A 16,234-nucleotide genomic window follows, 5' to 3' on the forward strand; every position below is an offset into this window, starting at 1 on the left:
GTGACGTGGCTCGCGTGCACCGCCTGGTGTCCGAGACTCAAAACCGCACGGCACTAAATGGCCGGACCATGGAGGAGGGCGCGCCATATTTGCCCGTACAAGCCCGGATCGCTTCACGGTGCAAAGTCCTCTCCGTGCCTCCACCTCCCGCGCCGCCAAAAATCGAGGTCACAAATTTTATGTGGACGAACACACAAACACAGTCTCCAGCGCGGTCCTACCCTTTCCCCGCCACACACATTCGAAATACACATATCCCCCCATCCACTGGGTGCGCGGATCATACTTGAAGCACACACATTTTCCATCCTCCTCTACCCTTCGCTCACATGCGCGGTCATTCCGAAACGTTTCCAGCAAGTTTTGTTTGATCTCGACGGCGCGATCCCTTGAATCCCCACCCTTAGCCACCGCTACCCCCAACACTCCCTCCACGTGCGCGCCTATATGTATCCGTCGGCTCCCACCGCTTTTCCGAGTGATTATGGTCCATTCTTTCGACCCTTGACGCCTCAATTTTTTTTCCTCTTTTCCTTACCCTCTCTCTCCAACCCCCTTTCCCTAACCATTTCGAATGCACGTTAGGGGCTAGGGGGAAGGGAACTCGACCACGATTTTCATACGGGTTTCGACGGTCACTCGAATCTATTTTCTAGTGCAATATTTCCGACTTAAAATTCACGCTCGTAGCTTGACCCATTCTCCCGCCTCCCCCATCACACCGCGGCCACTCCCACCCCTCCCGCTCGCTCGCCGTGCCCACACCCTACCCGCCGGCGCCCGTCCGCAGTGCCTTTGTTCGTTCGCGACGGATCCTCGAGGGAGACAGACGGGTACTCAGTGCAGCAGCCGAAACTGGGCGGCGCGCTGTAACATCTGCGCGCGCGATTTCGCGCGGCAATTTTTCATATGACCTCAAACTTTCACCCTACATCTCTGCCAATCACCTTCATCTCACCTCGACTGTCACTGAATGCAAATCATATTGTAATACCTTCCTCTTGAGCGTCACGTTTTCCAAAAAGTAATTCAAAATGAATTTAAACGTAAATTCGGAAATTGAAAGAGAGGAAAATATTGAGGCCAAAATAATATAATGATGCACCAAGTTACAGAGTACACCAGCAATCTCTCCTAGAATTAAAAAAATAATACGTTATGTTTCAATGAAAACATCATAAGTAAAGGAAGACTAATGTAACGCTCATGAAATGAATTATTATATAATATGAAGGATTTTTAATATGTAAATTAATGAACTCAGCAAAAAATAGATCATTTCATTTTGACGTGATCTTTTTAATTATACACAATGAACCCTTTTTACATTGTTGTATACTCATGTTGTACATTTTAGTCATTTTTATGACTATTGTCGTCTAACACGGCATTCACCATTCTGAATAACATTACGATAGAAATCTGCAACAAAGATTGATGAATTTTAAACAACAAATTAAGATCTGAAATAAATGAGCAAACAAAAAAGTATAGTGCAAGAGCTGGTATATTAAAAACTTGACTACAAAAGTTTCATTGACTTAAGGGAAATATCATTACACTTGACCCATCACTGCGCAAGAACTTTCGCCTTCCTCACAACGTCCCTAGAGTGGTGAGAGTAAAACAAGCATTTAACAGCATGAACAAAAACTCGGTGCCATACTACCTGGCGCCATCTTGTCCTTTTCATTCTTTCCTTTTGTCGGCATGCTATAACGTCACAGCCTAAATAGTTTGCAAGCATGGCGACTAATGCTAAAGCGAAACCCTGAAAAACTCCCGGATCCTAGAACCACTTCCATGCTGGAAGTACAACCCGTCCCTCCCTGACAACCCTTTCTCCCTCCAATCCCCCTTACCCTCCGCACCGCCCCATGAAAGCCCTCGGCCGTCCTACATGATTGCCATGGTCGACCGTAAGCACAGCTGACGCCGCGACGGTGGTGTTGATGGTATGGGGATGTTGCCGCTGTCGTCGACGCAACTGCGGGGCGGGAACGGAGAGAGACCGGGGGGGGAAGGAGGAAGGGGAGAGGCAAAAGGGGAAGCCGGTGAGTGGAGAGAGGCGGGAAAAAGGCAGAATTTCGGTATCCGAAAGAAAAATCGAGGGCGAAGGGGAAGCGGTGGAGAGGATGTGGAGTGGGAGAGGGAATGGACCCGTTCGCACCGCACCTATTCCGACGGAGGGATGAAATGAAAGTGGACACGTGGGCGACATGAGTTGAAAGGGCTCGTGAGTGGCGAAAGGCGAACACCGGGGAAAACTGTGACGCAGAGAGAGAGAACGGGCGAGGGAGAGGTTTGGGACGGCGCGGATTAAAAGAGGAGGAGAAGAGGGTCGCGAGAACGGACTGGAATGAGATTGGGAGAGAGGGAAAGGGGGAGAGAGAGAGGAAAAGAGGAAATGGAGGCAAGCAGGCGGTGCGACGTTGGGAAACATTCGTGGGGATGGGATGAGGCGTGGGGGAATGCTGATTTCGAGGGAAGCGTGGGCAATGGAGGTAGACGCTAACATTATTAAAATGATTGTGTTTTTCGTCAAAAACAACACTAGCAGGTACGTTTTGGATTGAAAGGGATACGGCTCCGATGGACGCTCGAAGAAAATTGAATACAGTTGCCACTGTTTGCGTAAGCGACCGAAAGCCTTGGTTTTCCATAGCTTTAGAGTCAACTGCCTCTCCTCAAAACTTGCAAAATGTAGATATTCCACTATTATTATTGCTTCTATCGTATGCAGCATCATATTGGTCAAAGCATAAACTCGAGAAATCATTTGCTGAAAGGGATAGAATAAATATTTTTTTTCTACTTAAAAGTCGTTGATTAGGGTTTTGAAGGTACTCGTAATCATCCATCGGTGATGAATTTAGAATGCCGGGAAAGGTTATCGTATCGAGGGTCTCAATAATCTATCCAGGCTAAGGTATAAATAGTCACTATTCGCTACAGTGTTTATCTTAATGCTAACGACTTGTCCTCTTAACTATTAGTGGATGCAACTTTGACTTAAACTTATTTTATCCTTCAATATCCATCGACGCTTTTGGACTAAAGAACATAAGAAAAGATCCTCTAAGAGTACGCCTAAAATCATTAAAATTTATTTTTCATTTCCATTCTATATTTCACAGGATAAAACCAACCTTGGAGTTGATTACAACGGTTTATTCTCATTAAATTCAACCGTTAACTTATCCATCACAGGAGGAAAAAATGCTTATAATGGTCACAGGTACGGCTGTCTTCGCAGGCATGGATGACATATAAGCAGCACATTATGTATTATATGTTGAGGTAGATTCTGTAAAATATTCTCCACGAGAGCGTGAATAGCCCATTATGAATTACTGGTAGAAAAAAATTAATCGAAAGGCTTCATAACGAGCCTATCCAAACGGAAAAATGTACATTGTCATGATTTACCGGGGTGAATTCATTAAGTCAGGCGTTAAAATTGAATATTCGAAGGAAAAAAAATAATCCCACAGTTTCCGTTGCCCGCTGCAAAAAGTGACGGGAATATTTTTCGATTCTCCCAAAAATAATATAGCTAGCGTCGGTGTTGACCCATCCGAACCGAGCTACAAAACTATATCTGCTCGAATTGAAGCGCATATTGAACTTTCGCGTGCGAATCAAAGCGATCATTCGACGGACCGTTTCCGCAACCATCAAAAAGAGCGGCCGACGCGCGCGGCATCTGCAGTATTAACTGTGAGCACTCCCCGCCATTTACTCTTCTCTTTTTTTCCTTATATTTTTTTAATGGATACATGCGCAAAGCGTCGCACCTATTTTCTTTTTCGCCTCGAATACTCTCACACACACACACACACACGTATGCACAAGCACACACATTTCCACCAACACGACAGCGCTCAAACACCACTCCTCCGGGGCGGTCAGATGCGCAAATATCCCACGTACAGCGGTTGTTGCCGCTCATCCCTCGCGCAATTTCCTACCACAGAGATGGCGCCATACTCGAAACCTTACGTGACCTATCCTGAGCACCACTCTCGTTAATTCCGTACCGTTTCATTCGTTTTTAAAAGCGTCCGTAGAAAAATTGACGCCGGGTCTCTCCTCACCCACCCGGCCTCCGCGTCTGAACCCGCACCCGGCCCCATCCCCCGATGCCCACCACCACCCTATGCATTCTCACCATTCATTCCGAATGACGCCCGGCCGCGAGACCGCGGAAAACTATCGCCCCGCACTTGAATTGCGAACAAAAGCCGTTCGGAAAGCGCCCCAAATGATGCGGCCGCTTTCAATTTTATTTTTGCCTCCTCGCTTTTCGTTTTTTTTATTAATCCTCCGGACGCGACGCGATGCGTGGTAGTACTGGACCGGTTGTAAAAGGTTATCCGCCGGGGCCTCGCATGCCTTTTGCACCGACGGAACTAAAAATAAATGCTCTCCCGTTCCCACATGAAGTCCGGCACTATTCGCGTCGCTGGACGCTCCGAATTGACGAATTGGTTCGGGAAATTTTAACGACTTGAAATCGTTGAATACACTTTTCGAGTAGGTGCAGATGTTTGGATCGCCATCGTATCGGGATTAAAGCGGAAACAATCGGAAATCGAATTCCGGACCGGCGCGATAGCAAAGCGGCCATGTGGAGGGAAAAACATGTTTACGTCACTCCGGTGGAGAAAGGACCCTCACGTGACTTACGTTTGCCTTCATATCTTCCCTTTCCCGCCCAAATTTTATTTTCCTCCCGCTAGGAATGCTTTTTTGTTGTCACTTGTGACAACTGTCTAGAATGCTATAAGTATCAGATTGTAGGCACTAGTGCCTACAATCTGATGCCTACACAATATTAAGGTCCCAATTCAATGGATTGCCAAAACATTCTAATCATTCATGTTAATATCCCAAAGAAACATAATGACATTAAACGTGGTATTTTTGCTGTGAAAATAATAGCAAAGTCTTTGAAAACAAAATTTTCTTCCAAGTGACGGAAAACAATCTCATTTTTTAGAGCGATTCAGTTTTTTATTGGAATTGAGCATCCAAAAGACGGAACGCATACTGAGTATTTATTCTCGGAAAATGTAGCTTCAACGCCGCAAACAATGGGAACTAAATGATAACAAAAGTAAACGCTAGTAAAATTTATAATGCGAAAAGAAAATGGTAGATAAATAAGCAGCAAGCATGAACAATATTCTACCAGCCTAAAGTGTTTCATTTGTCTCACGTATAAGGCAAAAGTAATAATGTATTCACTAGGAGAATATTTAGCATTGCACATCTTGAGAATCTACGCAGAAGAATTTTGCAAAGCTTTCAATGGTATTCCGATGACAGAGCTTGTATCTACTTTTCCTTAGTAAAAGAACGCATGATTGGGAAAAGGGCATCGCGGAATGAACCAGGCAGGACTGAGTGACATTTTCAAGACGTGAAGCGCGTTGTCGACGTCATTCCATGACTGGAATATCCACATTCGGCAAGCCAAAAATTGGAAATCGAAAAAAAAAGGATTTGAGTAGAGATTAGACAAAAATGAAAATATTGCCGGGGAAGAGGGAAAAGAAACGTTCATTCAACTATGCAGACAAGTCGGAATGGAACGTCAGCGGAGCTTCATAGAGACAGCCATGGACAGAGTAAAGATGGCGAGGAGCCTGTGGGAAATGAAAAGGGTAGGACAGGGAAATATATGAAATTTGTCGAAAAAAGGGAGACATTGAAATTTGGATCACAGTTTTCCAGCCTAAAAATATATTGAAAATGCGTGTTAATATCGAAAAAAACAGGTGGAGATTAAAGATAATCTGTACATTCCATATAAATATCATATTTATAATACAACCAGCCTCTATACCGTTCCGAAAGTTAATAAAATATTTAAACATGTAAAGTTTAACCTAACCTTCAAGCCAAAGTAATTAATAAAATATTTAAAAATGCAAACTTTATCCTAACCTTTATGCCAAAGTTTCACTAAGCAACCTGCAGGTAAACGTGATACAATAAATATGTATATGAAATGATCCTCTAGGTAAAAGGAATATTTTCTTGAGAAATTAAATAGCTGAGTTACCAACACTGAAATAAATGCCAGTTTGTTGAATCAAAGAAAATCAAAATATCATTACATTGTTAAAAGACCCATTAATAAAAAGCCTAGGATTTCATATTTCTTTTGAAACTTTAGAGTCGCTGGAAGGGAAAGTATCTCACGAAAATGGTTCGTATTCTATAAAGTAACATGAACCTGTTCGACGTAAAAGGCTTATTTACGAAACATCAATTAAAACCCATTGCAATAGTGAGAAAATTACTTCGTAAATTACATTTGAAAGACTGACCTGACCTAAAACGTGAGTGAGACAAACTTGACCGCTCAATCTATTCAATACGAAATGATGCGAATTGCATTTATTAAGAAATCACTCCGAATCGAACTAACATAAAGTCAAACATTCCCAGAAACAAAGCCTTCAAAAAAATGAAATAGTTTTTGGATCCCAGCAGAAGAGAGTTCGCAAAAGTGGGGACAATTTCAAAACACACGTACGATACGTATGGAGCGCCGGGGTACCTGACAAAGGGCCCAGCGATGAGATTGGACGTGCGTTTTTTTCTTGCGAGCTTGTCAAAGGGAGGAGGATTGGCCGAGAAGTGATCGTGACTGCGACGGAGACGTGAGGAGAGGGCTGGATGGGATGGAGGTCAAGAGATCGTGGATGAAGTGGACGGGTATTTGGAAAAAGTGCGTGATTGAGGCATAAGGTTGACCGTACGGACGGATGAACGGGAGGGAGGGGCAGAAGGGATGGGTTGACGGAGGGGTATCATGTCCCACGAGGTTTCTTTCATGCGTCGCATTTCCGCGTGGGGAGACGAAGGAAAATTGTTATCGCAGAACTACCTGACGACTTCGTCGTCTGGCGCTGTCATGGAGAATTACAATTTTCGGAAGATCGGAGAGCATCCAGAGAGAAGGCATACTCGTTTCAGATGGCAATGGTAGCTAAAGTAATATTATCCTCCGTCAGAGCTCCGCGTGTACGCCCTACAGTGAAAAATTTCCGCCACAGACATCACTTCGTTTACAGTGGAGAGATGAAAATACTTTCAGTATAAATTGCTCTGCACTTGAAAATAAATGAAACGGATCAAAGTACTCTGCCTATTAAATTGCATTTATGAACAAAGAGGAGCATTCAAAATAAAAATACTATTCTTTGGGCAATTTAGCGCTCGTCATGGAGATGAATCAAGAAAATTAACTGTCTGCGGGATCACTTTTCTATTTATTTTCAATGAATTCAAATACAACTATCACGTTTATTTAATGAAATAACAAAGGGAGCATTCGAAGCTATCGCGAGATGTTAATTACATTAATTTGTTTTCTTGTAAAAACACCAAGCTGAATTATATGATAAACAAAAATCTAACTACTCGAATTTCAATGTTAAAAATGCACAAGCCAATGAATTTAAAAAGTTTCATTAATTTTGGCAGGCGCTCGCATTAGGTACTAAAAAGTGCGAGGACGCTCCTAAAGGTCGCAATTAAGCTGTGTTGCCAACGCAAATAAAAAAACTGATCGCGTACCATAATTTTTATCAAAAGGAAGTCAAGTAAAATGAAAGTCATACATGATCCATGGCGTTACACTCAGTACTTTATCTTCAATTTCACAGGCCCTAAATTAACGACATTTGCTAGTTACCGATATTAATTGCACTGTCAAACGGGAAAAAAGTGACGTGAAATTAACTCCATTGCATGAATAAGTGAAAGGAAGCAAACTCCACATATTCTTCATTTCGCCGGAAACCACATGAAAACAATGGATTGCACAGAGCGACCGCAACGACCACGAGCAGGTGCTGCGTCCATTAATCAGGTCGGCCCGGGAGCAAAGGCAAGTGGGGGTTTTTAGCATACCTGGATAAAATATGGGATACGAATAACCACAGGCACAGAAATACACGCAAGAGATACATATTATTTCTTAAATGAAAAATATGTGCAATGAAATTTTTGACAGACGGGAGGAACAGACGAGGGAACAAAGAAGACAATGAATGTTCCTAATATTTTATTATTATTATTTTTTGTATTTTTGAAAAGTTAAGTTTCTCAAAATGGCTAAGAATGCAACCCAAAAATGACTGACTACTGGTTGATTTTAAAAACCTAAAAATTCTTTCAAGAGTTTCAAGCAAATATTTCAGAAGATTGACAGAAGGCAATAAAAAGGTTGATATAAAAATTAATAGATTTTCTAAATCGGAGTAGTTAACAACACGAGGAGCGTGTTAAGAATAACCACACTGGAGCTTATTTAAAAAAGATTTAGCGCTTGATTTTAACCCTGACCTCAGCAAATATTTGTTAAATTACATATTTATCAGCTCAACCGTGACGAAAACAGTTTTTTTTATTTTTTCAGAATTGAAGACCAAATTTTTCTGCACTTACACCGATCAAACTTGATTATCTACTCAAAGAATAAAATGAAAACATTCTTGAAAAACTAGCCTCAAACGTACCTTTTAATTTCCTATCATCCCAACATCCCAAAAAACATTTTGGTTGATCGCGGAGGATAACTCATTTTCCGGCTCAAAGGTCGTATTTCCTATCGCCACCAGATATGTGGACGTTTTTTCCGACGGCTTGACGACTGTGACTCACCGATCCAATCACATGAAATAGGAAAGCTAACAAAAACGGTCAGTAGAATGTAAAATAATGGAAATTATTTATTACAAACAGGAACGTAAATTTTAATTAATCAAAAGAAAGTTAATTAACTGCATGAATTTCAAATTATTTATTAACTGTTTTAAATATTACCCAATTGTTGTTTGATTTATTAAAGCCCTGTCTTCTGCTGGATAAATAAAATTTTTAGGCTATTCCCATTTCTACCCACAGAACATAACAACATTATGCTAAAATGATTGAGACCAATGACTAACTCAAGCGGTTGAAAGAGGAACAAGAGGTGATTGGCCAAAAATTCTTGAGATTTTAAATTTAAATTCAAGAGATGCGAAGCTTATTACGAAACCTGTTAATTGCCGACAAATCTCACAACAGGAAGAACTCCAAACGGAGTCGTAGACGTATGTGGATGAACGAATTCATGAAAATGAAGAGCAGGAACGGACAGGTCAATGGAAAAAGAGACCAATGCAGCAGTGTTTTTAAATTTTTGTTTGGTGTCAGGGCTGTTCTCAGCGATAAGAAGCATAATCTTCATGAACGCTGGTTCAACATATCAAAGATTCTGGAGCTTCTGCAACTCAAACTTACAATCAATACCCACGACGCCATTGATACTCGTATGCTCAGATAAGGTCCGTGTAGCTCTGTAATACACGTTTCAATTGTGTAGATATTGAAATCATGAATCTTTTTGCAACGAATTCTAACATGTACCTCTCCGGTGTCTATTAAGGTAAGTGGAAGCCAGCTTAAATGAGATGCAAAAGATAAAGATACATTGAAGTAACATGAGAATAATGATAACAATCAATTTGATAAAAACGTTTGTGAGGGTTTGTGACTAATAAAATATAATCATTAGTTATACATATAACGGTGATATTAAACTAAATGAGATTTCAGACACCGAAGTTTTTATAAAAAGTTTTAAAATTCATACACTTTTAATGCATTTAAAATAGGAATGTCTCAGGCTTAATAATCCTTTTAAATCAGAAGATGATAGAATTCCTGTCTTCTGCCATTTTACCTAAAGCAACCAGAGAATTAATGCCTACTGAACTCAATTTTCATCAACCATAGATTTTATAGCACTCTTAAATGAATATCACACTAAAACTAGGCATTCACAGTCAATTTTATCTTTCATGATCAAATTGCCAGCGTTAATTTAACTTGAAAATTAATATTAAATGTCAAACAATGCCCACAATTAACTCAGTATTGGGTAGGATAACTACGTATCGTTTGAAATTCTAGCAGTTTTCTTTAGGGTATGACCAATTTTAAACATTGTATAGGCCTTCTTTTACGTTAAATAAGAATAAAACGGAAAAATAAAATACAATTTAAAAGTCCTACATTCACAGATATGCTTTTTACATCCCAAAGAAATTCCCACTAAACGCAAGGATTTATATCATGCTAGCAATATATTCTCTTACAAGTAATTAGTAGTTAGAGATGTGTAGCGATAAAATAATGAAAACTAGCAAGGACAGCATTTCGATCTCACGCGTAACTTTCATTCCTCGGACATCGTGACGGTTTCCTCTCCTCGTAGTCAACCCGAGCTTTGTCTCTAACTCTCCTCCCCCTCCCCCCACATCGAACCCAAACGGCGCCAGGAAACAGACACACACACAAGCGCGTAATGGTCACGCACGCGCTTATAAGCCCCTGCTTCCCTTCGCCCCCATTCGTTTCCTCCGCCGCATATTTATACTCGCTCCTCGTGGACAGCTGGAGAGAAGAGAGAAGGGTCTGGACTCCTCCTCGCACCCTCTTTCCGGTGAATACTATTGCCCCGATAGTCATCTCCTCGTTTGCTTAGACCCAAAAGCTCCTTCGACTCACCCACAGTCCCCTTTACCCTCTCCAGGGAATCTCCCGACGTCATCCGAGACCACTGCTGCCATTTCCTTTTCAACTTCTTGGCGAGGGAAAACAGGAGGAGAGATATCCCGGTGGAAAAGCAGAAATTCACTCCCTAGCCTCCTCACTCGCTTTCCGATTCCATCGCCATCGGCCCCATATATTTCTCTCCTGTCTCCAAATTTATATTACCTCGTGTCACATTGAGTAATATGGCGAGTTTCGTAATCGCTCTTTTGCATCCCTTCCAGGTCCTTGCTTTAAGAGGTCATGGTCTGTTTCTCTAATTGCACCATTTTATTGCAGAAAAAAGTTTCCAAAAAAAAACCAACACCAAATATTAAATTTTTCAGAATTTCTCTAGCAGGTCTCTTCAACAGCCTCCGCCGTCACAGCTCTCAGTCAAGAAACGTTATATTTCATTTTATTGATTCAAAAATAATAAACAATATCAATAATCATTTCATTATTTATAAACTTCATCATTAAAAATTTTATGAATCACTCCAAATGATAAGGACAGCGCAGAATATTGACTTCTTTGGCTTGAAGTCTCGTTTGCATTTTACACTTATCCCGCACCACAACACTCAAGAAGCCCCGAATGTGCTGTGCAGGTGCACTGTCTGTCATTCCCGTTTTATGCGTAAGAAAAAATGCATACCTAACTGGCATTCCTCCGACAGGTTCACGAACTTAATCTCACACCCCTCTTTAAAACTAAACTCTCCCATTCCCCTCACTTTTCACTTCCTTATTTTAGCATTCATCATCACTTTCTTTCGCGCCATGCACCCATACCTGGTAAACCACTATCTCGAAAACGTCAAGCAGAACAACTGACTCTTAAGTCTAACGCAAGGGCACACTCCACAAGCGTTAAAACAGTTCTGAGATCCTCAAAACTAAGCACGCGACGGGGGTGTTATACTATATTTTCGCGCACAGGCAATGCGATAAAGATCAAGACAGCGGGTCGGCGCAGCGAAGAAGAGGTGAGAGGGTGGTGGAGGGGCGAGGAGGGAAACGGAGTTACGTCGAGAAGGAAGAGGGGGCAAAGAAGCAGACCCCTAAGAAGAAGGAAGGTTGGGAAAGAGGTTTGAAACAATTGCGCCCCCAACGTTAGTCTCTCGTAGATAGCATCAATCAAGAGTGAGGGTCACAAAAGAACACTGACTCTGACAATGAGAGTTATGGTTATTTAGGGCGATATTACCCTAATTATCAATTACGACGCCAGTAAACACGCCGCGCTGGTGAAGGCAAATAATCAGGTTCCCGCTTGCTCTATTTAATAAGTGAGTCACTTTTTCGTCCCCGCAATCCTCGACATTTCCGAGCTGTGGAATCATAATCATGCACATTTTTTTAGAACCCCCGAATATACACACCTGTGTTCTCTTTGCGTGCCTATCTGATATTTAATTCATTCCTCGTTTTTCGGCGGGGTGAACGACGAAAATAATTCGACCTGCGTTATAAATAAAAACCCCCCACAGCGCCCAGGGAGGAGAAAAAGCAACCTCGGCAACCCTCACCCGACACACTGCGCTCTCATCCTAAGTCTCGCGAAAAGATCTTCCCCTCCACCCCTAGGAGCTCCCCGTGCTACCTCGTCCATTTTCCACCCCGCGTTCGTTCTTCATTCCTCTGCAATCCTTTCTAAGTTCTCCCAGCCATCACTCCTCCCTCCGCGCCCTTTCCCTCACAACACAGCCTCTCCTCATATCTCTCGGTGCACTATCTTTAACCATGGTGGTCTCGGCTAGACGAAAGAGATTGGGAGAGAGTAGGGAGCCTCAAACTCACTCCTCCCGCCCCCCATTCTTAGTCCGCTCACCTCCTCCTTAACCTGTTTTCGCGAAATGTTTCGCAACTGCTCTCCGCTTTAATACTCCCGCCATCTCGTCGTCTGCACTCATCTGTTTCCTAAGGCGCCAGCCCCTCCACCCTGCCCCCCTTCTCCCTCCACCAACTCCTCTTCGGTGTCTCCCTCACCTGAAACGCCCCCCACTCCGCACGACCAACTCCCTCCCGCTCCAACCTCCCTCCCGACCCCCTTTGTTTCCTCTTGTTGTGTCTCCATTTACTCGAGCCCCCGTGTTGGGCGGCTCTTTTCACCTCTCGGGAGTTGAACTCCCAACCTCGCCGTCCCAACCAACTCCCTCCACTCACCCCAATCCCCTCTTCCACACTCCCCTTGCGGACTGATCCCGCCGTCCGGTCTCTCATGCTGACTGGCCCCTTACGCCGACGTCGCGAGCTAAAATTAGCAACCCCTTTATCACACCGACGGAACTTGAGGTTTCTATCACCAAGGAGATCTTTGAGGGAGCGTCTAGCCTAGTCGCTTCGATTTGTTATGGAGTGTAGCGGTTCTTGCTTTTCATTTTCCAGATGTAAGGAAATGACTCTTTCAATCGTACTCTCTCTTGCCTCCTCTCCGTCAATCCCTTATTTGCGCGTGGATTTGTGGAATGCATTTCCAACGGAGCTTTGATTTGCGAATAGCTGTCAAGCCTCCGTTTAATTCATTTATCAAAACTCATGAAAAGCATTGCGCGGGGAATTTTAATGGAATCAATTTCGTCCGTCGAGTGCGCACATTCGAGATTTTTGCGTCATTTTGGGATGAATTAATTATTCAACGATGGCCTACACTTTTTAAGAGCATATGCATCCTGGTCTTTTTTTTTGTGCCCCGGTTCTGATCATTTCTCAGTACACGCGAAGCTGCAGAATGTGGACGTTGATTTGATTTTGAAAATTTATGCGAAAAAAAGTTTTTAGTATCACAGTTGACGTTTACGGGAGAGTAATATTCTTTTCATCCGTTGCCATTGTAATTTGGGGCACGAATTTATTTAAATCCCAGCTATGCCACAAGCGGGAGTCGGTGTTCCAATGATGGGCATGTATTTACGCATCGTTTAATTTTCCTTTACTGTCTAGTATTTTTGCCAGACTGATGGGAACATACTACACAAATATCTTAAAATATTCATTAATTCCTATTGCATACGTTTAGGGCACCAATGAGCTTTAGCGAAATATTTTTAAAACAGTTGCAAGCGCGTCTCCTCCAGGGAGCGTTTCAGAATTACCATGTGCATCAAACTTAGAGTTTGTAATAAGGCTCCGATATATAGTATACGTGTAATTTGAGGATAAAATAGCATTATTATTATCCAATGGCTACAAAAAAGACTCCAGTATTACTATAGCTTGATTAAATGCTAAAATACGTACATATACATGATTTGAAACAGTAAAAATAAAAAAATAGCCGTGTAAAAAAACCTAACAAGAAGAACGCTAAATCGATAGGGCAGTATCAAATAAGAAAGGGAACTTAAAACGGTCGGGGATAAATTGCCGTAATTCATCTCAGTTAAAAGGGCAAAAAATAAATGAACAGCAGGGAAAGGAAGGTACGGCAGCCATTCCGTAAAATATGGCATGAGGAGGAAAGAGCACAGATATGGATGGCAGGTGAAGGCATAAAAAGAGAGCCAGTCATTTTATAAATAGATACTCTTCCGATCTATTTATAAGTGTTATTCCATCTTCTGCGAGAGGAAGGGTGGGTTTAACGAGCTTTTGTGTATTTTCAAACCATGAAAGTTTCCAAAAATATTTACAAATTCTCGGCTCACGTGCCAAGGTTAATCAGTTACTCCAGGAAATTCATTTCCGGGCATATTCCCCGTTGTTTTGTTTTCTATATAATGAAAATGTGCCGTCAAAATTACATTCTAAATTAATGTATAATTAATGAAATATTAATTTTTACACCTGGAATCAATTTAATTTTCTGTGACTGGTAAATCAAATCGCATCAATTCCAAACAGCTGCAAACGAGCGAAGGGATGAACGGTAGTATCCCTTAACTATCTAATAGTAGTACCTAGAACTATACCTTAGAAAAGAAATTTTGTACTCACCTCTGTGCCTGTTGGTCTGCTTGTCAAACATAAGCATTGCATCCTCGATCTGGAATAAAAGTAAAACACATTTTCAAACGGTAATATCACAAAATTGCCAAATTTTGACAGGTAAAATCTAGTTTCAAAAAACAGCAAACACCACTAATATGCGACAATCAGTGTTTTTTTTGCCGACATCAATTCTTATATTAGCGAATCTGTTTATGTGATCATTTATCTACGATTATTAGAAAAACCACTATATTTATTCTTAACTTTTCCGCAAGATGGGTAGTTTCAAGTATTATTTCCACATCTCCAGTTTTTCTTCATCTTTGCGTACAATTTAACCTTCCTTAAACCCAAACGTGACATTCTTTCGACGTTTTCGTTCAATTTGATCGTTTTTTTTACAATCTCGTCATTCCCTAAGCCTCTATCTGTATAATATGTATATGTTCTTATACCAGTATTACCCAAAAATAAATCTCACATGTGTACTTCCGGTATTTTTCATAAAAAAGCTAAATTCTTAATATGGTGTTTAAAAAATTCCAAAGTAATTTCAGTCAAATTCCGATAAAATACCAAACTTGTATCCCTGTGTGTTTTAATTATATTAGTTCCATTTAAAATGTGCCTTTTGTAACCTAAAACTTTCTTCAACAAAGAAAGACCTCGAAATAAAAATCTTACTGAAGGGAGAAAAAAGCTTAACCCATTACCACGAAGTCTTGATAGAATGACAATGCCATTTGCAGCAGGCAAGTTGAGAAATATTAAGGGTAGGGAATCACAAAGAAAACAAGACAGGGAAGATGGTTTTGGGGAGTAAAATACGTCCAGTGGGGAGATAAGGAACGCATTTTCAGCTAGGTGGAGAGATTTTGACTGGAACCGTTTTCATACATCTCCACGGATGAATGGAAGTAGGAGTCTGAGTCGGAAGGAACTCTTAGCGGGAGAAAGAAAAGAGCGTGTGGTAGAGGGGGACGGTTGCAGAACCAGAGATGGGGTGGATGAAGGCGGAGAGAGAGAGGGGGAAGACGCCGTCGAGAATATTAATATAAAAAGATGGCGGTGAGGTATACGGGGATGAGTGGGGAGTCCTGAGAAGGAAAGAGAAATGGAAGAAGGATTAGAGGAGAGTGGAGACGGGCTTGGAAAGAAGAGGGCGCATCTACTTCTCCCCCTATTTTTTCGGCATTAGGATGCGAAAAGAGTTCGCCGTCCAACTCAGTTCACATCCTTCCCGATTTGTCGACCGTTTTAACTCGAAGAGTTTGCTAATTTATGCGATCCTCCGAAGGAGACTTTCATTTCCTCTCTTTTCCCTTTTGCCTGCTCCACTGACCCCCCCCCACTTCTCATCCCTATGTCTCAATTCCCCCGCCCGGCCCAGAGCGCTTTTATATTTAAACTTGATTCCTTTTCCACCTTTTTCCTTGAGTAAAATTTTACCCAGCGCATCTCTTCGAGTTCAGCATTCAAATCCAAATTTAATGCTCATTTATTTTCAATATTGAATAATCCTAATGGCGACCCTTCGCATTTTCAATTTGCTACTCAACACGGATTTTAATTTAGGTATCACCTCGTTTACGTAATCCACAGTGCGCACCAGTCACTGTTACCCACAGCTAATTATATACGCGACAATTTAAGTCCGTCCGAATCATTATCCTCTTGAGTGCAAACACTATTCCAGGACAGA

The 16,234-nt window shown here is 41.8% G+C and overlaps 1 protein-coding gene across 6 annotated transcripts in view; it reads right to left on the minus strand.

Moving 5' to 3' along the window:
* Rbp6 (RNA-binding protein 6) overlaps positions 1–16,234 on the minus strand; it is a 1,159,807-nt gene that overhangs the window by 225,185 nt on the left and 918,388 nt on the right. For all 6 annotated transcript variants that reach the window (XM_071587364.1, XM_071587360.1, XM_071587359.1 and 3 more), the window contains one exon: positions 14,539–14,587. In XM_071587364.1, the coding sequence (XP_071443465.1) occupies positions 14,539–14,587 (49 nt within the window). The remainder of the gene's footprint in view (positions 1–14,538; positions 14,588–16,234) is intronic.

This window comes from Hetaerina americana, unplaced genomic scaffold, assembly GCF_022747635.1.
Source record: "Hetaerina americana unplaced genomic scaffold, ioHetAmer1.1.p SCAF_3, whole genome shotgun sequence".
Taxonomy (NCBI): Eukaryota; Metazoa; Arthropoda; class Insecta; order Odonata; family Calopterygidae; genus Hetaerina; species Hetaerina americana.